This window comes from Oncorhynchus clarkii, chromosome 29 (assembly GCF_045791955.1).
Source record: "Oncorhynchus clarkii lewisi isolate Uvic-CL-2024 chromosome 29, UVic_Ocla_1.0, whole genome shotgun sequence".
Taxonomy (NCBI): Eukaryota; Metazoa; Chordata; class Actinopteri; order Salmoniformes; family Salmonidae; genus Oncorhynchus; species Oncorhynchus clarkii.
The window spans coordinates 26,865,214-26,891,901 of record NC_092175.1 but is presented as its reverse complement, the minus strand read 5'-3'; the positions used below and the strand labels follow the sequence as shown (position 1 = coordinate 26,891,901).

Here is a 26,688-nt window from a genome sequence, read left to right as displayed (position 1 = left end):
ACCCTGGCACCCAGCCGCCGTTCCGTCATACTCCCGTGGGAGCATCAGCCGAAGAGCCCCGGAGCCAGATGTGGTCGCAGGAACAGGAGGTACTGAAGAAGGGGGTGCTGGAGATGAGGTGGGAAGGCCACTCCTCTCCCATCGATCCATCCTCTCCATCATTTGGTCCATGGCCGAACCAATCCGGTGAAGCACGCTGGTGTGATGGAGGACCCTCTCTTCCATCGATGGGAGAGGATACGCGGCTGCTCCTGCTGATTCCATTGTTCGGGTGCGGGATTCTGTCACGAATTACTAAGGTGGGTGGAATCAGGCGCAGAGAGCAGGTTTCAGTTACTTGTCAGTTTATTCTCCGGCGCACAAACGAGGGTCACGCCAACACACAGGGCAAATAAAATACCCAGCCCTAACACAGGACCAAAATAGTCCGGAGAATAAAACATACGAAAAACCACCATATAACAGGATAACAAAAACAATCCCGCACAAAACAAGGGCGGGACAACCTACTATATATAAGGACGCTAATTAAACTAAAATACACACAGGTGAAACTAATAAGACAAAACCAACAGACAAACGAAAAAGGGATCGATAGTGGCTAGTAGGACGGTGACGACGACCGCCGAGCACTGCCCGAACAGGCAGGGGAGCCAACTTCGGCGGAAGTCGTAACACTGACAGCTGGTGCTTAAAGCTAGTGAGGGAGATGTGAGTCTCCAGCTTCAGAGATTTTTGCAATTCGTTCCAGTCATGGGCAGCAGAGAACTGGAAGGAAAGATGACCAAAGGAGGAATTGGTTTTGGGTGTGACCAGTGAGATATACCTGCTGGAGCGCGTGCTACAAGTGGGTACTGCTATGGTGACCAGTGAGCTGAGATAAGGCAGGGCTATTGACTTCAAGTTCCAGAATGCCTTTGCGAAAGGAGGTAGAGAGAGAGAGGAGAAGTGGTGTAGAGGGTAAAACATATGACATAATTAAATCAATGTATACTGGCAATATGTGCAGCATTAAAATTGGTAAGAAAATAACAGAATTCTTTAACCAGGGGCGGGGCCTTCGCCAGGGTTGCAATCTGAGCCCTGCACTCTTCAATATTTACATTAACGAATTGGCCACTATTCTAGAAAAATCCTCAGCCCCTGGTGTTAGTCTCCACAATTCAGAAATTAAATGCCTACTCTTCACAGATGATCTATGCCTGCTGTCACCCACAGCACATGGCTTACAGCAGAGCCTGGACCTGCTAGAGCAGTACTGCCAGACCTGGGCCCTGGCAGTAAACCCCAAAAAGACTAAAATAATGATTTTCCAGAGAAGATCCAGATCTCAGGGAATTAGACCAAAGTTATCAATTGGTAAAAAATATATAGAGTACTGTACACACTACAATTACTTAGGTTTAAAAATATGCTCAACTGGACACCTTAATGAGGCAGTGAATGAGCTAAGAGAGAAAGCACGCAGGGCATTCTTCGCCATTAAAAAGCTAATTCTAATTGAAATACCTATTAAAATTTGGCTAAAACTAATTGAATATGAACCAATTGCACTTTATGGCAGCAAGGTGTGGGGTCCACTTGCAAAACAAGATTTCATCAAATGGGACAAACACCCCATTGAAACCCTGCATGCAGAGTTCTGTAAGATTCTCCTACATGTCCAGAGGAAAACTACAAACAATGCATGCAGGGCAGAATTAGGCCAATATCCACTAATAATAAAAACTCAAAAAAGAGCCATTAAGTTTTGGAAACATCTAAAATACAGTGACCCCCTCTCATGGTTACTGACCAAAACCTGAGAAAAACCTTGACGAAGTACAGACTCAGTGAGCACAGCCTTGCCATTGAGAAGGGTAGTGTTAAGGGTTGCGTCAATCGAATCTGGTAACAGGATAAGTATGACACTGAGTCACCGATTGTATACTATGTACTTTTTATTAGCTAAGCAATAAGTGGTAAATGCAATTTTTGTATATACGGGTTCGCTGTAATATCACGCAGGGCAGAACAGAGAACTGACTTGTTCCTGACAAAGTTATTATAATATACTCTGACAGAAGTAGTTCCTGCTTCCGAGCCGGCCTGTCAGAGTAGAGACTGGGCGTGGTTTAAACTCACTCAGCCTATCGTTGATTGTTGGCGCACGAGATGGTCCCAGCCCCCTAGGCGCTTCAGTGGTCAGTCGTTGTATTTGTGTAGAATATCTATGCACTCATACTCTCGATACAGTTATCACACACCTGGCTCCTGTTATTTAACAAAAGGCCGTACAGGTCCTGTTTTTATGTTATTCTGTATTTTTCCATCACGAGAAAGGCCCACGGCCCTGAAACTGTTGACAATGTCTCAAGTCAGCTATGTTGCATAACACATACACCCACACAAGCCAACAGCAGATAATATTTAATCACATATGATATGGTAACGAGCTATAGTGCATAACACAGAACCTCACAGTAGACACGGGAAAACCTGGCTCCCTGTAGAGGAAAGGCTGTGCAGCCACTGAGACTGAGACAGAGCTGCATTTCCTGACAAAGTCAAAAATATAAAACAATTAGTGTCACTTTCCTAAATTTGAAACCCTTATCCAAAGTTTCAAATACCTCTCTGACGAGGATAGGCTACCCGTCCTGTTGGGGGAGGACGCAGAGAGCTCTGAGTTGGCAGCGCACTACATTGCCTCATGCCATAAATTGAGGGACAGTGTCTGACAGACCAATCAACCTGCACATGTACTCTACTGTATACTTATTGTTATTGTTGAATGTATGGTTATTTTGACCCTTGGTTATTGTTGTTACTGTTGTCCCGTTGACAATTTTGATTCTAATTTTTATAAATTTTTTGTATTGTAAATATCCAAAATAAACTTTGGCAATATGTACATTGTTACTTCATGGCAATAAAGCAAATTGAATTGAGAGAGAGAATGCACCAGTTATGTACAAGTGACAAGTGATTATCCTGACTTTCGCTAGCAACTTTCTTTTATTGTTTTGTAGAATCTAAAGTTGTTAAATGTAACGTGAACAAGTAGTATTACTAAAATAAGCTTTCATTTCAAACACGACGTCCCGAGTCATTACTCTAAAGATAGTTATTCTACATTTTGGTGATAAACCCGGGACAAGTATGAGCTGCGACGAAGATCGTTGGGATGAAGCGGCTGAAATTGCTGAGGAGGAACGTCAGCATGAGGCAAAAAGAATGAGACGAAAGCGGGGTACCATTCCAGGTACCACAACACAGATTTTTAATCAGATTGACGTGGAAATAACCCAGTCGAATTTGGATAACGATCACTTGAGTACATTGTTGGAATTGCTGTCGGCTAAGGAGAACAGCTTGTTTGAATTTGATCATGGAAGTGAACAGTTAAAGCCTTTGGACGGATTGGAGGCTGAGATTACATGCACCGAGGATTACAAAGAGCGCGTTATCATGCTGAAGTGATAAAGAAAAAAACAGGACCTCAACCCACTACCAGCACGGGTAAGTGACGTTCTCAAACTGATCACAGAGACAATCAGTAAGGCTACCAAAGTTGATTTTTGATTAATTCTATAGAGATGTCAGTATGTGGCAGGAGTTTGAGCCAGTACGAGACCACTATTAACAACAATGATTCACTGTATAATAAAGAGACGTTTACCCATCTGAAAACGTATCTCAATGGACCAGCAGGACTGATGTTAACAGACAGTAACTATGATAATGCAATCACTCTGCTCAAGAGCAGATTTGGAAGGAAAGAGCTTGTGATTAGTGCTCACATGTCAAAGCTGCTGAATCTCACTCCTGTGAATAAATCCTCTGACCTAAATGCATTGAGGCAGCTATATGATGAACGTGAAACTCAGATTAGGAGCTTGGAATCACTGGGTGTAGTGTCAGAAACCTATGGAAGCCCACTATGCCCAATCTTACTGCAGATGATTCCAGAGGACATAGCTCTTGACTATAGTCATCAGACGGGAGTGGATGATGAATGGAAAGTGTCTGAGATTGTCAGTTTCCTACAGAAGGAGGTTCAGAGCAGGGAGAGAGCACTACAAATGACAAGATCATGCAACCAACCCGAAAGAGAGCAAACTATGGAACAGGTCATGCTCCTCCAATGAAATGAAAACAAAAAGACCCAACATGTCATCTGCTGCGGCACTGCACACAGCCAGAAGGAACAAAATGGTCTATTCTGTGACAATGCAGACCACAAATCAGAAAACTGCTCTGACCACAATATTGCTACAAGCAAAGAGAAACTAAAGAAAATGGGAAGATGCTCTGTATGTTTAGGACAGAAACGCATAGCAAAATTCTGTAAAGTCAAAGATGTGTCATGTGCAACATGTGGAAGCAAACATCACATTGCTGTGTGTACCGGTTAAAGGAGTGAGGTGCAATCCCCTACTGTTTCTGCATATGCTGTTTTTCCTCAGTTATCCTCCATTCAGTGAAGATGAAACCAGATGGACAGAACACTATGTTGCTACAAACGGCGAAGGCATGGGTAGAAGGCCCATCGGGCAGGAAGATAGCTCGTTGCTTACTAGATGGAGGCAGTCAGAGAAACTTCATACATGATAACCTTGTGAAGGGCTTGAAGCTACCAGTAATCAGACAAGAGGCACTCACTCTTCACACGTTTGGCTCCTCTGCTCCAGCAACGTCCCAACGCAACACAGTGAAAGTCATCTTGGAGAATATCTGGGACAAACAGCAGAGAATAGAGATAGAGGCAATTGAAAAAGTGTGCACAGCTGTGATGAAGGTTCCTGGTGAACAGATTCAACATGAGCTCAATAGAAAGGTGTATAGCGACTGGATCAAACATTCATGCATTTTATTTGGGATGGCAAGGTACCACGGATTGGTAGAAAACATTTACAGAAGCCTAGGTCTTTGGGGCGTTTAGCTCTACCAAATTTTCAGACATACTACTGGGCTGCAAATTTTAGAGACGTTCTGTACTGGCTTCAGACTGATCCTACTGGCCCTAGACCACTCTGGGTCCAGATGGAGTCTGAATCGTGTAAACCTGCAGCACTTTCCTCTGTGCTGTGCTCGTCTCTCCCAGTGTCCCTAGGCAAAAGGTGTGCCAACCCAATTGTAAAGCAGTCTCTTAAAATTTGGAATCAGTTCCGTTTAGCCTTTAACCTCCAAGGCTTTTCTCTATCAGGCCCAATCAATCAGAACATTTTATTTCCTCCATCTTTGAATGATGGGGCTTTTGGCATTTGGCACTCACTAGGCCTTTCCTCGCTAGCCCAATTATTCTTTGATGGTACATTTGCCTCTTTTTCTCAGCTGCAGGAAAAGTTCAATCTCCCCCAATCCCACTTTTTCCGCTATCTCCAGACTAGAAACTTTGTCAGGGCTAATACACCTGGATTTCACAATAGGCCTGCGAATACAGCTATAGAGAGCATCTTGGAGCTGAACAAGCTTCCTAGGGGCGCAATTTCAGATGTATATGCAATCATTCATGACTTACAAAACCCTTCTTTGGTGCCTTTAAAGACTCGATGGGAAAAGGATTTGGGGGAGGAACTTGGGGAAGACGCCTGGGAATCTGTGCTGCACAGGGTGCACTCGTCCTCTTTTAGCACTAGACACAGCCTCATTCAATTCAAGGTGGTTCACCGTATCCACTGGTCGGGGGCCAAACTTGGAGGAATATTCTCTGATTTTGATCCTTCCTGTGTCAGATGTAAGGTGGAACCAGACACACTGTTGCATATGTTTTGGGGCTGTCATAAACTGTCAGGTTTCTGGGAATTAATATTTAAATGTTTCTCTGATATATATGACACTGTTATAGATCCGTCTCCCCTTACAGCCCTTTTTGGAGTACTGCCCATGGGTACCCCCCTATCAAGAATCCAGTCGGACACTGTTGCTTATACAACTCTTTTAGCTAGACGGCTAATACTACAGAACTGGAAGATGGCAGCTCCCCCATCTTATAAATATTGTGTGAGGGATGTGTTGTGCTCTCTGAAACTAGAAAAAATTAAATTAAATTCACGTGGGAACCCCAAACTGTTTGATGAGGCTTGGTCTCCATTCCGGTCTTACTTTAAACAGTCCATCCTCTGATGGCATTCCAATTAATACTAAAATAAGTCTGTGACTTAAGGGTTGGGGGAGTCTCTCTCTGTGTTTTTGCTGGGGGGGGGATTAAGATCCATGTGCTTATTGATTGTGGTCCGCAGATGCCTTGTTCATCTTGCCCAGGCAGAGACTGAAGTGTGAGCTTGTTTTTCCCAGTTATTTTTACATTTTTTTCACGCCTACATGAATAATCATTTTATTTTTTTTATTTTAAAGCATTGTAAACTTTTTTTTTGTCCAGTGGATGGTCGGTCTGTGGCCATGACTCTCTGTGAGTGGTTGAATTTCTCCACCCTTATCCCTTGACTGTTTACAGGAACAATGGTGAGATGTTTGCCCTGTCCCTGTACTATAGATTGCCCTTTAACCTCTGTAGCCTTCTGCCTGGTGTGTTTAACTTGTCTAAAGTATGGTATCTTTAAAGCTATTTTTTTATTTGTATTTTTATTTGTATTTTTTTTTTTTTCTAGTTGAGTATATTATTTATATTGCTTTGTCTTGTCTGTATGTTCAAAACTTAATAAACAGAGTTAAAAAAAAAAAGAAAGGTGTATAGCGTGCAAGAGATTCAAGGAAAGGGCCGGACAGCAGTTCACTGCTGTAACGGTTTTGACTTGAGGTTATTATTTATAGGGGTGCCAGGTAGGTTGTGCCTAACAGAGAAAACATTGGTTTCTCCTTTTGGTTTGGGAGGGAATGAGTCCCATCTGGTCCGTCAAGTCTACACCAATACAAAGGACTTATGTAAAAGTCAGGATGGAAATACACTTTTCATAAACCCTTAAAACATTGGAAAGAACTTTAAAAACAACTGTATTCTTTTGCGTGGGTTGTATTACCAACATAAATGATTACACACACATATAATAATATAACACAATGAGTTCTGGTTCCTCCAGAAATGTCCTGTACCTCGGGCCTAAAAAGAGTCTAGCCCGGTAAAGGAATTCAGGGAACTCAAGTGACCTTTGTCATGCAATGTTTGTCTGTTCATTCAAGTGTAGCGTAAACCCAGTATTAATCATACAATCAATGTAACAATTATTTTACGACACAACTATGAAGCGTATCAAATACTAACACATCCTCACTTACAACTAACTACATAAATCATCACAGTATACATCACATCAAAACAAATAAAATACCGTATACAAAAATGTTGTAGTCAGTCAGACAATCCAATCCGCCAACAGATCTCGGAGAAAGCCCAGAGAGGTGTAGTCCACGGGAACCTGGGTAAACTCTATTAGGCTACAAATAGAGTTACGTGAAAGAAATGGTTCTGTGAAGAATCGGTCAACAGAGACATTCCTGTTAGCTCTAAAAAGATGAATCTCAAAGAGAGGATTGTGCAAGGTAATCTACTCAGACAATGCAAAACGTTCAAGAGAGCTGATCAGGACTTGAAAGCGCTGTGGAAGGCAATCGAAGAGCCCCAACTCTTGGTGTTCTTCTCCGAAAGGGGCATCACCTGGAGGTTCATCGCCGAGCGAGCAGCCTGGTGGGGCGATTTCTGGAAAAGACTTGTCAGGTCAGTGAAAACATGCCTGAGAAAGGTTCTTGGGAGAGCTTCACTCAACTTTGAAGAGATGTGCACAGTCCTGACAGATGTTGAAGCTAGCTAAATTCTAGGCTTCTGACCTTCGTGTTGAACCACAACCCCTGACATCAGCACACTTCCTGGTGGGTAAAAGACTAACCTCTTTGCCGCCAAAGCCATTTCCGGCTGACACTCAGCACCCAATGCTAAACAAGGAGGAAATGACACACAGATGGAAGTACAGGCAGAAACTTGTGCCCAGCTTCTGGAACAGCTGGTGAAGAGGCTACTTGCTGGATCTAAAGTCAGCACACCGCTGTGACACACCACAGCCCACCCCACTGAAAGCGGGTGACGTTGTACTCATCGGAGAAGATAACTCACCCAGACAAACCTGGAAACTAGGAAAGATTGAGGAACTGTTTCCAGGCTGAGATGGCCTAGTTAGGTCATGTTCAGTTCGTACTGGTTCAGGAACTGCTTTGAGATTTAGAGGGGGGAGGATGTTGTAACTTTAATGGGTTACAGAGTTAATGTTTACAGTTAATTAATTGAGCTGTATCTAAAGAAATTTTCTTTACAGTTATTTACGTAAGTAATTGTATTAGAATTTGTGTGTTGGAGATTGAGAGAACTACATACACATTTCTGTTGTATTGGTTAGTGTTGGATTACGCTATTGACTTCAAGTTCCAGAATGCCTTGCGAGAGAGAGAGAGAGAGAGAGAGAGAGAGAGAGAGAGAGAGAGAGAGAGAGAGAGAGAGAGAGAGAGAGAGAGAGAGAGAGAGAGAGAGAGAGAGAGAGAGAGAGAGAGAGAGAGAGAGAGCGCACCAGTTATGTACAAGTGACAAGTGATTATCCTGACTTTCACTAGCAACTTTCTTTTATTGTTTTGTAGAATCTAAAGTTGTTAAATGTAACGTGAACAAGTAGTATTACTAAAAGAAGCTTTTATTTCAAACCCGACATCCCGAGTCATTACTTTGAAGATAGTTATTCTATAGCTATACCTAAGTTCAGGGAGGAGGAGGAGGGAAGCTGTCCCGTGTGGGGCAACGGTGAAGAACAGGGCATTTAGAGTACTGAAAAGGATGCATAACCAACTGATTCAGTATAAGCAGTTCCAGGCCCTGGTGAGGAGAACTATTCGTCAGGCAAAGAGGTTATGTTGTTTTCGGTTCTGTGACACCCTTGGAAGGGGACACCTGTGGGAGAAGTGTGAGGGACGATTAAGAGGTCAAGGGTAAAAATGGGGTCAAAGAGGTCAAGTGGTGTCAAAAGAGAGTGGGATTATCCAGTGTTGACTAGTTGTGAGGATGTGGCAGTAGCAGATGAGAAGGCAGAGATGTTTGCAAAAGCGTTTGTCCAAGTGCATAGTTCGCCAAATTTGTCAGAAGAGGGTTAGATGGGGAGAGAGAGAACAAGAGAAGAGCTCCCTGGAGTGCTGGATACGAGGGGGGAGGTAAATGATGTGTTGAATGCACCATTTACAATGACAGAGATGAAAAGGGCAATAGGTAAGGCTGGGTTAACTTCACCTGGGAAATATGAGGTGTGCTATGTTATGTTAGACCATCTTGGTGTTGTACAACAGAGTTTGGGAGGAGGGGAAACTACCAGGCAGTTGGAAGGAGGCAGTAGTGGTACCATTCTGGAAGTCAGGGAAGGACCCAACGAAGCCATCAGCCAATAGTTTTAACATCACATGTATGTAAGATTATGGAATGTATGATTACGGAAAGGCTAACTTACTTCCTGAAGGGGAAGGGGACTAGTGGGTTCAGGAAGGGGGGGGGGGGGGGGACTATGGACCCAGTGCTCTGCTTAGAATCAGAGGTCAGGAAGGCTCAGGTGAACAAGGAGACTGTTGTAGCTGTCTTTTTTGATGTGGAGAAGGCATATGATATGATGTGGAAGGAGAGGTTGTTAATCAAGCTTGATATTATGGGGGTATGAGCAGTAGCGATGCGTAGGTAAAATCACTGGGGAAGCTAGGAAAAAAGCCATATTACAACCTATGTGTTGTGATAATTGCGTTGTTTTCTCTATAACTTGTTAGTTCATATGCCTTGCCACTGTGATTATATATAGGCTTAAAGGCAGAGACAATAAGAAGACACAGTGGCAGAATAAATTCAACCAGTATACTGTCTAACACTCTGTCATACAGTAAATGGTCTATCACTATGTCATGCAGTACACTGTCTATCACTCTGTCATACAGTACACAGTTTCATTTTTGTTGCGCCAAGACCATTCACAGTTGAGCTCAATCAGTTTAGCTCAACGCTGATTGGCTATTATGTTATACTTTTTTTTATCAAGGGAGGCCAAATGCTCGCTGGCTTCCCTTGCAAACAATGCTATGGGCGGCAACAATGTCATACTCTTTTGGACCAGACAGCATCAGATAGTTGTTGTCAATCATGATCAGTGACGTTTACTCTCAGACATTGGGCGGTCATTATTTGCAGATGACGGGGCCTTTTGGGAGAGGGGAAGAACTGCCGTACATAGTCAGGAAGGTACAGGAAGTAATTGATGAGGTAGAGCTGTGGGGATTCAGATTCTCTGTCGAGAAAACTCAGACAGTGTTCTCTACCAGGAGGAGGGTGTGAGATGAGGTACGCTTGAGGTTATATGGGAGAAACTTGTAGAAGGTGGGGTCCTTCAGGTTCCTTGGGGTATACTTTAACACTGGACTAACACATTGAGAGAGTGGTGGGAAAGTGTAAGAAGGTGTTAAATGTGACGGGAAAGGAGTGGGGGGCTGGGCGTTCCTCATTGAGGACCATGTAAAGTGCATTCAGGAAAGTATTCAGACCCCTTGACCTTTTCCACATTTTGTTATGTTACAGCCTTATTCTAAAATTGAATAAATTGTTTTTTTCCCTCACCAATCTACTCACAATACACCATAATGATAAAGTATAAACATGTTTTTAGAAATGTTTGCTAATTTATCAAATAAAAAAAACTGAAATATCACATTTACAAAAGTATTCAGACCCTTTACTCAGTACTATGTTGAAGCATCTTAGGCAGCGATTAAAGCAGTGAGTCTTCTTGGGTATGACGCTACAAGCTTGGCACACCTGTATTTGGGGAGTTTCTCTAATTTTTCTCTGCAGATCCTCTCAAGCTCTGTCAGGTTGTATGGGGAGCGTTGCTGCACACTTATTTTCAGGTCTCTCCAGAAATATTCCAGAAGTCCGGGCTTTGGCTTTGCCACTCAAGGATTTTCAGAGACTTGTCCCGAAGACACACCTGAGACTTTAAATGTGATAGGAAAGCATCCAACAGGAAAGTGTGATTATTTCCAGGAAACAGAGACTGTGGAGCATGTATTGCTACAGTGTGGGTAGTATCAGAGGGAAAGAGAGAGACTGAGATCTAGTATGAATAAGAACGGGATACAGGAAATTAGTTTAAAGAGTATATTGAGTAGAACGTCGTTAGATATAGTCTCAAATATTGTATAATAATTTTTAAGAGTAACGGGGCTGGCAGGTAGGATTCATTATCTCCCTGTCTCTGTCCCACACTCCAGTGCAATAAGTGGCGATAATGTACCAAAGCGTTGTATGCCAACCGCCGATAACCCCACAACGAACAAGAAGAAGACCGTCCCTTTCAGTTAGGTCCGCCTTCGTTTAAAACCAGGCCAGCTGCGCGTGCCTGAATAGAGAGAAGAACATTCTGTGAAGACCAGACATTGAAATGGCATCAACAGCGGGTAAGGATTTTTAAACCGTATTAATTCGTCTACATGTCACATTATCAATTTAAATATTAGGTATTAGACATGTAGGCAGCAGTTAAGTACCGTTATGTGCAGTGCGAGCCATTTAGCTACATTACCTTGTATGGGGGAGGGGTTCTTTCGCTAGCTTTTAATGCTAGCTAACTAGCTATAACTGCTATTGCATTTTGGAATTACATTTTCAAAACCCCAAGCCTATAACTGTTTTTGAACAGGTTGGGAGTTATTTTCCCGTGAAACTTGCATCTCATTCCTCTAGTTTGCTAGTTCTAACTATAGTATTGTCCGATGGCTCTTACTAGTTAACGTTAGCTAACTAGCTTTTTCGTTAGCTGAGCGAATGCGCGCCTGTTCTAAGGTTAGTTGGTATGGACACTGTAAAACAAGCTGATAAAGGCGGCCATTTCTTGAATTGGGCTTTGTTTGTCAACTAATAGCCAGGTTTTGGAGACTGCATTTTCCACAAACAATTGGTAATTTTGACATGGTAAAGAATTAAAGAAGCATGTTCATGATGCCATTTATTATCAAAATGGAACTGTCCTCATGGTTATGTTGTATTTTGCAGACTACAGCTCCTATGGACAGGCAGGAGGCCAACCGGGGTAAGTGTATTCTTGCACTGAAAAACGAATGTATATAATTTAACTGTTTATCGCGTTGATAGTAATCCGCGAACATTTGTCTGACTCGACGACAATTGTTGTATTGACGAGTCAATGAAGATGGTGGGGGGTGGAGTAGAGCACTAAGGCTGTTTTATTTTTGTAGGTATGGCTCCTATGTGGCTCCGCCCTCTCAGGCTGGCTATGGACAAAACACACAGGTAGGCTACTTTTGTTCTGACCAAAGCCCCTTTCCATAGCCCCTAGCTCTTTAGGGTTCAATGATCTGAACGGACTCAATGAATTAACACAATCTGAAGCTTCTCCAGTTTTCAGAAACAGTTTTTTTCTGGAGAAACAACTGATCTGTAATGATGTTGGATTATCGATAGTTGACATCTGTTGTTTTTCAGCCGAGTTATGGCCAACCGCAGGGATATGGGTCATACAGCCAGCCGACTGAGTCAACCTATCCCCAGGGTGGTAGCACCTCAAGTGGCTACGCTCAACAGGGTTACAGTCAGCAGCCACCCGCTGCAGGTGATAACATCTATCTATTCCGATAAAAACATGGTCCACTAACTGAAATGCATTGTATTCAAAAGCTATACAACTTTTTTTGAGCCCAGCACGCATTGAAATGTACAGTTCTATGCCACTAGCCAAAGGGTGGGCAACTCCAGTCCCCGAGGGCCTGGCTTTCTCCATCCCTAGCAAACACAGCTGATATTCAAATGGCATTCTAAACTGAAGATCATGATTAGGTGATTTTTGGAGTCAGATGTGTTAGCTGGGGCAAAACTGACACCAATCAGGCCCTCAGGGACTGGCATTGCCCACCCCCTGAATTAGCCCCTAGTTTGTTGTGGGGCAGCTGGGGCTTGTGTATGCAGTTTAACACTGACTTTTGTTTTTCTCCTCTCAGCTGGTTATGCCACCACTCCTGCTGCCCCCCAGGGTTACAGCCAGCCAACCCAGGGGTATGGAGCTGCAGGGTATGCTGCAGCCCCTGCTGCTGCCACCACCAGCAGCAGCAGCCAGGGCTCTTATGGGGTCCAGGGTGGATATGGAGCCCAGACTGCATACCAGGGATATGGGCAGCAGCCGGCCGCTGGAGCACCACCCAGGTGTGTCTTTGAGCCCTCAAATTTCACTCTTAAACATTTGCTTAACTGTCAGCTCAAGCTCCTTTATCATATTAACCAGTGTTCTGGTATGTGCCATTTGGCAGGTACTTTAATCCAAAGTAACTTAGTCACGCATGTACTGGGAATCTAACTTATGATCCTTTGCGTTGGTAGTATCCCACCCATCAAATAAGATGTTATTGATCATACACATTTAGCAGTTGTTATTGCGAGTGAAGCCAAATGCCATGTATTTACTAATCTGAGAAAGACCAAGCTGCATTATGCCATCTGGAGGTTTGACCCAATTTCTCTTGTCCTCATCTCCTGTCCCCACAGCTACAGCAGCCAGCCACCCACCAGCTATGAGCAGAACTCCTACTCTCAGGCACCCCAGCAGGGCTCATACTCCCAGCCGCCACAAGGTGGTGGATACCAGAGCCAGCAGAGTGGCTACACCCAACAGGGTGTCGGTTACCAGGCGCCACAGGCCCCTCCACCCCAGCAACAGGCCCCACCTTCCAGCTATGCTCCCACGTCCGGGGGGTCCTACAGTCAGCCACCTGCCAGCCAGTATGGACAACAGGGTGGACCAGGAGGCAGCTATGGTCAGCAGGGTGAATATAGAACACCTAGCCAGTACAGTAAGTCTTATGGCATTGTATGATTTTTATACTGGTTTATCTTCATAGTTCTTAATTGTGGTGGGTCTTAACTGTCTGCTCTCTCCCCAGGCAACTACAGGCAGGATCATTCCAACGGAGGGGGCTACTCGGGGCCAGACTCGGGTGGATATAGGGGCCGCGGTGAGGGCCGAGGAATGGGTGGGGGGGAGAGCCGGGGCCGCGGCCGTGGGGGGTTTGACCGCGGCGGGATGATGCGTGGTGGCGGCATGCGTGGTGGAATGAGCAGAGGCATGGGGTAAGTGCTCGCCCATCCTCACTTCAGCAAACCTTTTCTCCTACAGGAGCAGAGTGAGGCCTGCACAGGGCTGAGAGTGGCACATCACCCCTCACTGGATAGGGCAGTTAGTCAAATTAAGCTCGGCAGAAAGGCATGATACACATGATTTCTGCTGTTGGAATTATGTGGGGAGTTGAGGCATAGGATGTAGGTTACATTTTATACTACACTGAACAAAAATATAAATGCTGAATGTAAAGTGATGGTCCCATGTTTCATGAGTTACTATGAAAGATCCCAGAAATGTTCCATATGTACAAAAGGCTTATTTCTTTCAAATGTGCATACATTTGTTAACATCCCTATTTAGCATTTTTCCATTGCCATGCAGTTGGCATGCTGGCTGCAGGAATGTCCACGAGCTGTTGCCAGATAATTTAATGTTTATGTCCATGTTAAGAGTGCCCCATAGTGAGTGGGGTGACGGTATGGGCAGGCATAAGCTGTGGACAACAAACACTAAGTTATCTGAGACCAACCGATGCATATCTGTATTCCCAGTCATGTGAAATCCATAGATTAGGGCTTAACACATTTATTTCAATGGACTGATTTCCTTATGAACTGTAACTCCTTTTGACATTTTTGCGTGTTATTTTTATTCAGTATAGCTTGATGACCACATCCTTTAAAATATTATGTGAAATCAGTCATCACCCTTGTTATGTATGTATGTTGTGCCACTGGTTGCTGCTCTCAGCCCTCCCACTGTATGGCCAAAGGTAAGAAGGTATCCACAAGCTAAAGGACCATCAGCAAATATCTCCCCTTTGGCCCCCTAGTCTAGGGGTGTCACTCATTCCACGGAGGGCATAGTATCTGCTGGTTTTAATTTTTTCCTTCAATTAAGACCGAGACAACCAGGTGAGGGGAGTTCCTTACTAATTGGTGACCTTAATTCTTCAATTGAGTTAAAAGGAGTGTAAATCCGCTGACACTCGGCCATCCGTGGAATTAGTTTGAGATGTGACCTAGACTCTCCCAACTGAACTTTGTCAAGCAAGTACCAGTTGGCCATCTTCTGGGTAGCCAATGTTGAGAGAAATTTTCCTGTGGAAATTATTTTCAATCACAGGAGCACACAAGAGCCAAAGTCAGTTGGGATAATAAGTGGCAGGTGTGTTTATTCTACAAGGATGCCAGTAAGGCCTTTTTGAATGAGGGCACTTCAGGTCACATTCAAATAAATGGTCATGAAGGAGTGCATTTTGGATAGGCTATTCAACCACATGTTATTATAATGGGACTATGAGTGAAATTAATTAAATATTTCTGGTCTTTATTTTTTTGAATTCAGGAAATAATTTTCTATAGATTTAGCCATTTCTCATTTTGAAGGTATTTAGTTTGTGTAGACTTTGGCACTCCTTTAGGTATACCATGCTACAATTGTGTGAGCTGGACATACACTTGGGAACTTATACAGTGGGACAAAAAAGGATTTAGTCAGCCACCAATTGTGCAAGTTCTCCCACTTAAAAAGATGAGGCCTGTAATTTTCATCATAGGTACACTTCCACTATGACAGACAAAATGAGAAAAATCCAGAAAGTAACATTGTAGGATTTTTAATGAATTTATTTGCAAATAATGGTGGAAAATAAGTATTTGGTCACCTACAAACAAGCAAGATTTCTGGCTCTCAGACCTGTAACTTCTGTAGCTCCTCTGTCCTCCACTCGTTACCTGTATTAATGGCACCTGTTTGAACTTGTTATCAGTATAAATGACACCTGTCCACAACCTCAAACAGTCACACTCCAAACTCCACTATGGCCAAGACCAAAGAGCTGTCAAAGGACACCAGAAACAAAATTGTAGACCTGCACCAGGCTGGGAAGACTGAATCTGCAATAGGTAAGCAGCTTGGTTTGAAGAAATCTACTGGGAGCAATTATTAGGAAATGGAAGACATACAAGACCACTGATAATCTCCCTCGATCTGGGGCTCCACGCAAGATCTCACCCTGTGGGGTCAAAATGATCACAAGAACGGTGAGCAAAAATCCCAGAACCACGGGGGGGGGGGGGGGGGCTAGTGAATGACCTGCAGAGAGCTGGGACCAAAGTAAGAAAGCCTACCATCAGTAACACACTACACCGCCAGGGACTCAAATCCTGCAGTGCCAGACGTGTCCCCCTGCTTAAGCCAGTCCATGTCCAGGCCCGTCTGAAGTTTGCTAGAGAGCATTTGGATGATCCAGAAGATTGGGAGAATGTCATATGGTCAGATGAAACCAAAATATAACTTTTTGGTAAAAACTCATCTCGTTGTGTTTGGAGTACAAAGAATGCTGAGTTGCATCCAAAGAACACCATACCTACTGTGAAGCATGGGGATGGAAACATCATGCTTTGCGGCTGTTTTTCTGCAAAGGGACCAGGACGACTGATCTGTGTAAAGGAAAGAATAAATGGGGCCATGTATTGTGAGATTTTGAGTGAAAACCTCCTTCCATCAGCAAGGGCATTGAAGATGTAACGTGGCTGGGTCTTTCAGCATGACAATGATCCCGAACACACCGCCCGGGCAACGAAGGAGTGGCTTCGTAAGAAGCATTTCAAGGTCCTGGAGTGGCCTAGCCAGTCCCCAGATCTCAACCCCATAGAAAATCTTTGGAGGGAGTTGAAAGTCCGTGTTGCCCAGCAACAGCCCCAAAACATCACTGCTCTAGAGGAGATCTGCATAGAGGAATGGGCCAAAATACCAGCAACAGTGTGTGAAAACCTTGTGAAGACTTACAGAAAACGTTTGACCTCTGTCATTGCCAACAAAGGGTATATAACAAAGTATTGAGAAACTTTTGTTATTGACCAAATACTTATTTTCCACCATAATTTGCAAATAATTCATTAAAAATCCTACAATGTGATTTTCTGGATTATTTTTGTCTCATTTTGTCTGTCATAGTTGAAGTGTACCTATGAAAATTACAGGCCTCATCTTTTTAAATGGGAGAACTTGCACAATTGGTGGCTGACTAAATACTTTTTTGCCCCACTGTAGCTCAACCTGTATACATAAAGTACAGTTATGCATTTAGCCATGTTAGGTTTTGATGTTAGTCGTTCAGTATGTCAACATTTTAGTGAAATGGTCTAAAGCATACACCTCTGAATATTTGTTCGGGGGTGGGGGTGTATTTGTAAAAAAAAATTTAAAAAAAAAAAAAAGGTGAATGCATTGCTTTGTCACTTCAAGGCTATCTATTTATATCACTATCGTCTACCAGTGCTTATTGCATTGGTCAAATCAAAAGGTTTAAAATCAGAGGCACCTTTACCTTAGTTTGCACTGAACATACTTAATGTTTAATTACCCCAATAATCACAAATGCAATTCATTCACCTTTCTTACACACAGGTAAGAAACAAATAAGTGTAAAAATGGTATAACTTCAAATGTATTGCTGAAGTGCACTTTTCTTTAACATGCTTTGTCGCATTTATATGCTACAGGTAACAAAGTGAGATCCATGTAAACACACCAATACTTTTACAGTACCACAACTCAGTTCTGGGTCTGTGCCAGCAGCCTTTTGAAAAGGGGACAATATCGGTGGTGTCAACAAGAGGTGGCCAAAATGTCCCCCAAAAAAGTCAATGTCATCAATGGGGGGGAAAAAACATTTTTAGAAAGCAAAATGTTATTTAGTGACAATTATTGGTTGCATTTTTTTGCTTTGTGTAATCAAAAAATATTGTGTAAAACAATGTGTTTATTGGCTGAAATTTTACTTGAAATGATTGAATGTACCTTAAGTTATTTGTAACAATTGTCTCAGGTACAGCTCTGAATAGTAAAGGCTCCCATGTTATGGCATTTTGTGGGGGGGGGGGGTTAGTTTTTATAATGACCTTATCCTCTAAGCCTGAAGTCTATGAACAAATGATGGTTGTATAGTACTTTTCAAATCCAATTAGATCACTGGCCTGTAACTTGAGCTGCATCTGAAACAATTCAAATATATCCTGTTGTGTAAAATACAAGGGTTTTCTACCCCAGAGGTAATAAAGATTAAAGCCACCCCATTATGCCAAACATTGATACTCGTAGAAAGTTATGCCGCTTGAGTTCATATATTGTATTCAGCAAGGGAACCCATAGATCACAAACGTTGTATAGACCCCTACCCCTGTCAAGATTCTATAGTTCCTTTAAAGATTCAGTGTCTTTTGGGGGGTTAATGGCTAAGTTAGTTTCTTGGGCATTTTATAAATAAGAGCTAGTCAGAACTGTGCCAAATCTCCCCCATCCCTATGTGGTACAAAGTGGCTGTTAAAGGGATATCGTCTTCATATCTCCGCTTATTCCCCCAGCATCACTGGAGACAGAGGTGGCTTCAGTAAGCCTGGTGGTAAGTTTAATGACAATTACAAGACGATAATACACTAGACCACCTAACACATGTATACATTTGTATCTACTTGTTGTATTTTCTAGCCAAAGGGGAAAACAAAAAATATATGGCTGGTTCATTAGGGTTTTTCTCACACTGCTTTGAGGGTATTTTCAATATCAAGCGTCCACTTGATTATTATTTTTAAAGTGTTCCCACTGATATTTTTTTATATGCTGCCCCAAGCCAATGAAGCCATTAGGCTTTTCACCACTTTTCTAAATATTTATTTTGTGAATGTGGTCTTTTGATTATTTAACTTTCAAAGTAGGTTAATTTTCAGCCTTAGGTGTTTTGGGTGTTCAGTTCATTTGAAAACACTTTTTATATATTTGCCCAAATTGGGTTTCAAGAATCTAATTTCTAAGGTTGCAACACCATGTTTATTTTTATACAAAGGGGAATGCTCAGAGGAGCATGTGTGCCAGGGTAAAGTCAACCTGCAGCATGTGGGATAGATCAGGCAAATGTGCTTACTAATGTTTGGTCTCTTGTCTTCTCTCTTTGTGGATGGGCAATAGGACCAGACTCAGACACAGGTGAGTTCATCATGCCATGTATCAAACCCAGCACTGTTTGTGTGCGTCAATTTATAAATGTTTATTTTTAAACAGGCCTTACTCTGTCTACAGGACGCCCAGAGGAACAGGATGACTCTGAGAACAACACTATTTACATCACTGGCCTGACGGAGAATGCAACGCTGCCCGAAGTCGCTGACTTTTTCAAGCATAGTGGAATAATCAGGGTTGGTACTGGACTCTGATGCAGTTTGGAGGCCTTTCCTAAATGTTATCACAGGCTTTTGAAAAGTATTGACTGAAGAATTGGGTGATTTAACTGTTTTCCATCTTTCAGATCAACAAGCGCACAGGTCTGCCTGCTATCAACATTTACACCGACAAAGATTCTGGGAAACCAAAGGGTGATTGTACTTTGTCTTATGATGAGCCCCCATGCGCCAAAGCTGCAGTTGAGTGGTTTGATGGTGAGTGTCTTTTTGGGGGGGTACTAACAGAGGCCCTCTGATTGCCCCTTGATAGTTTTTAGGGCTTCATGCATAATCTTAGCAGAGTTCTTTCAGTAAATGTTGGTATTGAATATGTACCTATCTTCTCCCTTCTACCTAGGCAAAGACTTTCAGGGGAAGAAGCTAAAGGTGTCGATGGCTCGCCGTAAGCCCATGATGGGGATGATGCGAGGAGGCATGTCCATGAGGGGTGACCGGGGAGGCATGATGAACCGTGGAGGTATGTTCTGCCAAATCCTGTTCCACACATCTGGAATGGACATTTCTAAATGGTTCTGTATCTGTTTCACTTGTAGCATTTTAGGATATCTTTCGGGATGTGAAAACGTATTGCTTTTTGGCAATCGCCGTTATCTCAATGGACCATCCACGTGAATCATGCCTATGGACTGAGCACAAAGTTAAACGTGGTGAACTTATTACAAAAGTAGTTATTGATTAGTTTAAAAATGTATGACAATAATGCATCAGTGAGTCATGTTTCCTACCACACATTTCTGTGCACCTGTGTTGTGTAGCCACTAAACAGTAATTTTTAAAGGTTTTCCCAAAAATCTTCCCTATGAAATATTGACTGCAAAGTAGGCCTACCTGGCAGAATATGATGATTTGTATCAATCGGGTGGGCATTTGCTTTACAAACTCTCCCATCACATGAAACACTGTTAGCCACCCTGGAAAAAATAATGGGGAAATCCAAAACCAGGAAACTAAAGAGTATCTTAATGAACCTTAAACCCAGACCAACGAGCCTGACTTCCCCACCCCAGGGCACTATTTTCTGTTTGTGCTTTAGAAAGTTGTGAGTATTGAGATTAATCTTGTTTATAATATACTTGTTCTCTGAAAGTAGACACTTTCTTGACTTGTTTTTCTGTTTCTGTGTGAATTGTTTGTTGGGCCCTTACCAATTTGCATCTTGGTAGATAGAAAATATATTTGAGATGTAATGTATACTTGGCAATTAGTAGATGGTGGTAAAAGTTGGTCTCAAACTCAGTGTAACATTCTGAATACTGACTGTTTGTTATCCATTGGTCACTCTTAGGGCCAGGAATGATGAGCCGTGGTGGTCCAATGGGACGCGGTGGGGAGCGTGGCGGATTTATCCCCAGGGGTGGTCCCCGTGGCATGGGCAGTCCTCATGGCATGGGTAGAGGTGGTCCCTCAGGGGGCAACATGCAGCAGAGAGCAGGAGACTGGGAGTGCCCTAAAGAGTGAGTACTAACAAAGTAAATTGTTCAGTCTTTAACTGCCTTTCTCTGTGGTTTGGGGTAGTCCTGACTGAGGCTTATGATTGCAGGGGCTGCGGTAACCAGAACTTTGCCTGGAGAATGGAGTGTAACCAGTGCAAATCACCCAAACCAGAAGGCTTTGGGCCACCTTTCTCCCCTTCAGGTAATGCTTTGCTTAAAAATATCTACTTCATGAAGGATACATTTAAGTAGTAGGGGGAAAGCTATACAATGTCTGTCTTCCAACCAACACTGTCTTGTTTCTAGGTGGCGATCGTGGTAGGGGTGGCCCAGGCATGCGTGGGCGTGGAGGGATGGACCGTGGCGGTCCAGGGGGCCCTGGAGGCTTCCGTGGAGGCAGGGGTGGTGATCGTGGATTCAGAGGACGTGGTGGCATGGAAAGAGGAAGTTTCGGCGGCAGGGGCCGTGGTGGCCCTCCCATGGATGACATGGGTGGCCGAGGCAGGAGGGGTATGGGCCCCCCTGGCAAGATGATGGAAATGAAGTGAGTAAAGTATTATTCACATTCAGCCAGCTCCCATCAAACAAGCTTCTAATGCCCACTTGGGGTGCTCACATTTAAACCCCCACATAGTTTCACATTTTGGCAACAGAAGTTACTTGATTGCATTGTAAGCCTGAATTAATGAAAAGCGGAAGTCCAAAATAAATTCTGAAAGCTGTTTTGAATAAATCGGTCAAGGTTGTTAACGGAAATGTTTATTCACTCCAGGGGAGACCATCGCCAGGACCGCAGAGGTCGTCCCTACTGAAGGATACAACGCTTGAATAAATTCCCATGTTATACAGGATTTATTTTTAAATGAACATTTTAAACTTGTATCTCCATATTTATAAATGGTTAATGGTGGGAATTTGTGGTTCTATAGTCAACTTCGGTGACCTTTTTTAATTTTATTTTTACAAGTGTTATTTGTCTTTTTTTGTTCCTGTCTGGTTGAACATTTGTGAACCTGTGGCAAATGCATGCTGTTGTGTACAGATAAATTGTGAGATTGTATTTGTGAAACCTTGATGAGCAAAACATTTTTTTTTTACCTATTCTGCCCTCCCCTCTGACCATGTTGAATTAAAAAAATGTGAAAACGTAGTCTCTTGTCTTTCCTGGAAAAGGGGTTTGTCTACTGATTCAGTAATGGACTGATCATCGTTTCACTACAGATTTAAGGAAATGTGGACGTCTCATTGTGGGCGGCTGGATAGGTACGCAGACTGTCTAGCTTACCATGACATTCGAGAGATGGGCCCACGATGTATGCTTGCTCAAAGGAGTTGTACATATTGATTATGCTTATCCTATGGCGACATCATGCTTCAAGTGATGGAATTACAATGCCCCTTGGTAATTTTACCAGTAAGCCTATGGGCTCATGAGTCTTCTCAAGTATAGAAGCTAGTGTGGTCAATTTGCTGCAAAGAAACCACTAAAGAACACTAAGAAGAGACATGCTTTGGCCAAGAAACACGAGCAATTGAAATTAGACCGGTGGAACTCTGTCCATTGGTCTAAGCCCAAATTTGAGATTTTTGTCTTAGTGAGACGCAGAGTGGGTGAATGGATGATCTCTGTGTGTGATTCCCACCGTGAAGCATGGAGGTGTGATGGTGTGGGGATGCTTTGCTGGTAACACTGATTTATTGAGAATTCAAGGCACACTTAACCAGCATGTCTACCACAGCATTCTGCAGTGATACGCCATCCCATCTGCTTTGTGCATAGTGGGACTATCACTATCAACAGAACAATGATCCAACACATCATCAGGTTGTGTAAGGGCTATTTGACCAAGAAGGAGAGTGATGGGGTGCTGCATCAGATGCCCTGGCCTCCACAATCACCTGACCACAACCCAATTGAGATGGTTTGGGATGAGTTGGACTGCAGAGTGAAGGAAAAGCAGCCAACAAGTGCTCCTTCAAGACAGCTGGAAAAGCATTCCAGGTGAAGCTGGTTGAGAGTGTGCAAAGCTGTTATCAAGGCAAAGGGAGGCAACTGATTAATCTAAAATAGAAAATATACACTACTGTTCAATTTTGGGGTCACTTAGAAATGTCCTTTTCCATGAAAACATACATGAAATTAGTTGCAAAACGAATAGGAAAAATAGTCAAGACATTGACAAGGTTATAATGATTTTTAATTGAAATAATTGTGTCCTTCAAACTTTGCTATCCTCCATTTGCAGCAGTTACAGCCTTGTAGACCTTAGGCATTCTAGTTGTCAATTGAGGTAATCTGAAGAGATTTCACCCCGTGCATCCTGAAGCACCTCCCACAAATTGGATTGGCTTGATGGGCACTTCTTACATACCATACCATACGGTCAAGCTGCTCCCACAACTCAATAGGGTTGCGATCCAGTGACTGCTGGCCACTCCATTATAGACGGAATACCAGCCGACTGCTTCTTCCCTAAATAGTTATTGCATAGTTTAGAGCTGTGCTTTGGGACATTGTCCTGTTGTAGGAGGAAATTGGCTCCAATTAAGCACCGTCCACAGGGTATGGCGTTGCAAAATGGAGTGATAGCCTTCTTTAAGATCCCTTTTACCCTGTACAAATCTCCCACTTTCCCACCACCAAAGCACTCCCGGACCATCACATTGCCTCCACCATGCTTGAGAGATGGCGTCAAGCACTCCTCCAGCATCTTTTCATTTTTTCTGCGTCTCACAAATGTTCTTTGTGATCCGAACACCTCGAACTTAGATTTGTCTGTCCATAACACTTTTTTCCAATCTTCCTCTGTCCAGTGTCTGTGTTCATTTGCCCATCTTAATCTTTTCTTTTTATTGACCAGGCTGAGATAGGGCTTTTTCTTTGCAACTCTGCCTAGAAGGCCAGCATCCCGGAGTCGCCTCTTCACTGTTGATGTTGAGACTGGTGTTTTGCGGTACTATTTAATGAAGCTGCCAGTTGAGGACTTGTGAGCCATCTGTTTCTCAAACTAGACACTCTAATGTACTTGTCCACTTGCTCAGTTGTGCACCGGGGCCTCCCACTCCTCTTTCTATTCTGGTTAGAGCCAGTTTGTGCTGTTCTGTGAAAAGAGTAGTACACAGCATTGTACGAGATCTTCAGTTTCTTGGCAATTTCTCGCATGGAATAGCCTTCATTTCTCAGAACAAGAATAGACTGACGAGTTTCAGAAGGAAGTTATTTGTTTCTGGTCATTTTGAGCCTGTAATCGAACCTACAAATGCTGATGCTCCAGATACTCAACTAGTCTAAAGAAGGCCATTTGTATTGCTTCTTTAATCAGGGCAACAGTTTTCAGCTGTACTGATGTAACAGTATAGCTTCTGTCCCTCTCCTCGCTCCTACCTGGGCTCTAACCATGGACCCTCTGCACACATAGACAACAGCCACCCTCAAAGCATCATTACCCATCGCTCCACAAAAGCCGTGGCCCTTCAGAGCAAGGGGAACAACTACTTCAAGGTCTCAGAGCGAGTGACGTCACCGATTGAAACGGTTTCACATCGGTTACACTGACATAATTGCAAAAGGGTTTTCTATTTATCAATTATGTTTTTAAAATGATAAACTTGGATTAGCTACCACAACGTGCCATTGGAACACAGAAGTGATGGTTGCTGATAATGGGCCTCTGTACGCTTCTGTAGATATTCCATTAAAAATCAGCCATTTCCAGCTACAATAGTCATTTACAACATTAACAATGTCTACACTGTATTTCTGATACATTTATGTCATCTTAGTGGACAAAAAAACGTTTGATTTGTTAAACACTTTTTTTGGTTACTACATGATTTCATATGTGTTATTTCATAGTGTTGATGTCTTCACCATTATTTTACAATGTAGAAAAATAGCAAAAATTAAGAAAAACCCTTGAATGAGTAGGTTGTGTCCAAACCTTTGACTGGTACTGTATATATTTTTTTTATCGTGATAAAAAATGATTTTGCCTGACTTTCCTGAAAATGTAGCTTTGTTGTTTAATTTTGACACTTCGCAGCCACCATTGTTTGACAGGTGACTGCAGTTTGGATTGAATTGTGGGTCTTATCAACCCCACAAGTGATCAAAGTTCTTCACTCGCTCCCTCGAGCTAAATCAAAGGCCAAGGGGGTAACTTTATTTTAATTTTTTATTAACAACAAAACAATACATAAAGCACATGGGGGAACACAAGAATACATAGATTACAAGCAATGGACAATCGAGCTAGGGGGTACAATATCACATTACAATTACACAAGGACCTTAAGGGACACATATATACTTACAATTCTAACAGCTTTTTTGTTAGTAGAGCATTTAACCGTCTTAAAATAAAGTTCAATTTATTTTTGTAGGGTAAGAAAATGTGGTTTTCTGTTTGTAAATTTACATTTGTGTCTATGAAATTTGGCCAAAAGAATAATTAAATTAATTACATAAAAATGTTTCAGCTTATTTCTATCGTATGTTAAGAATCCAAACAGTACATCTCTCCACAATAGTGTAAAATCTTCATAAATGTGTTCAATTACAAACCTACTGATGTCTTGCCACAGTTTTCTTACATGCATACAATGCCAAAAAAGATGCAACACTGTTTCTGGGTGGTCATTACAAAAGGAGCAATTTGAGTTGATGTTTTCCTTAAACTTCTTCATATAGTGGTTGGCAGGATAATATTTATGAATAATTTTAAAGGAAACTTCCTTAATTTTTCTAACAAGTAGGTATGTGTGTGGCAACATCCAAACTTTTTTCCAACAGAAATTATCAATAAATCCATTCCAATAAGGCATGGCATAAGGTACAACATCCTGCTGAAACAAGGTTCGTATCACTCTGTTGTTGAATGGACCAAAAGAGAAACAAATCTTTCCTACTGATGAGTCAAAAAGGGTCAATAGAAGGTAGGCTCTGAGGGTCAGGTCTTGACACGTTCCTGAATAACATAGCAACACCTGAGGGAATGGCATCTAAAACAATTGCAAAATCTTTAGGTGTTACAGGGACCTTGTAAAGTGATAAGAATTCCTTATAACTGAGTAAAAGACCCTCTGCATTTACCAGTTGGCTCACCAATAGGATATTATTTCGGAACCAATATTCTAAAAACAAAGAAGTATTTTTATACAATATATCCCGATATTCCATATATAATATCTGTGTGGAGAAAAATTGTGTTTATAAATTAAGGACCATGATAAGAAAACCTGCCGATGAAAAGCAGAAAGTTTCACTGGAACTTTGTCAATATTATAATTGAAAAACAACATGAAGTTAAGGCCATCAAAAGTAGAGAAGACATGATGAGGAATAAAATTCCAGATAGAAGTGGGTCTTCTTAGGATTTGTTTTATCCAATTGATCTTAAAAGTATTATTTAAAGTAGTAAAGTCCAGAAAATTCAGTCCACCATTCTCATAAGTGTTCATTACAACAGTTTTCCTAATGTAATGGGTACGGTTTCTCCAAAGAAAGTTGAAAAGCATCTGGTCAATCTCCTTGCTTATTTTACTGTGAAGATATAAAGATAGAGCACCATATGTTTGTCGAGAGATACCTTCAGCCTTGGTTATTAGGACTCTACCTTTTAAAGATAAGTCCCTCTGTAGCCTTTGATTTAGCTTCTTCTGTGGTTTTTTAATATGAGGGTTAATAATTTAGTAAGCCTCTAGACTTCTGATCCTTTGTAATGGTTATGCCTAAATATGTAAGTTCTTCTTTTACTGGAATACCGTAATATGAAGGTGTCACACAATCTTTGACAGCTATGAGTTCACATTTATTAATGTTAAGACCAGACGCTTTGGGGGTAACGTTCGTGAATTGGACCTCCACTTAAAATGGAAATTAAACTGCATCCGGTTTCGACGGGAATTCCCGGAGGGAAAGTGGCAAAAAATAACGTG

General features: G+C 42.3%; 1 protein-coding gene across 3 annotated transcripts; it reads left to right on the top strand.

Annotated features, from left to right (window-relative positions):
- The first annotated feature begins 11,301 nt into the window (after nt 1–11,301).
- LOC139388285 (EWS RNA-binding protein 1a) lies at nt 11,302–21,901 on the top strand. 3 transcript variants are annotated; one of them, XM_071134859.1, is made up of 16 exons: nt 11,302–11,403; nt 11,999–12,035; nt 12,202–12,256; nt 12,449–12,575; nt 12,961–13,162; nt 13,502–13,806; nt 13,897–14,083; nt 18,446–18,483; nt 19,047–19,064; nt 19,140–19,273; nt 19,384–19,513; nt 19,656–19,775; nt 20,604–20,772; nt 20,859–20,953; nt 21,058–21,295; nt 21,524–21,901. In XM_071134859.1, exons 1-16 carry the CDS (start codon nt 11,388–11,390, stop codon nt 21,561–21,563), a joined length of 1,911 nt encoding a protein of 636 aa, XP_070990960.1. In that variant the 5' UTR covers nt 11,302–11,387; the 3' UTR covers nt 21,564–21,901. The 3 variants fall into 3 exon arrangements, with proteins under 3 accessions (XP_070990960.1, XP_070990961.1, XP_070990963.1); XM_071134860.1 differs by having other exon boundaries at nt 19,158–19,273; nt 21,524–21,897; XM_071134862.1 differs by lacking the exon at nt 11,302–11,403 and having other exon boundaries at nt 11,983–12,035; nt 13,502–13,779; nt 19,158–19,273; nt 21,524–21,897.
- The last annotated feature ends 4,787 nt before the right edge of the window (nt 21,902–26,688 follow it).

Bases quoted from the DNA above. Each gene is read 5' to 3' on its own strand.
- LOC139388285 (XM_071134859.1), top strand. The intron at 20,954-21,057 runs GTAATGCTTTGC...TCTTGTTTCTAG, and splicing joins GCCACCTTTCTCCCCTTCAG to GTGGCGATCGTGGTAGGGGT. The intron at 21,296-21,523 runs GTGAGTAAAGTA...TATTCACTCCAG, and splicing joins GGCAAGATGATGGAAATGAA to GGGAGACCATCGCCAGGACC.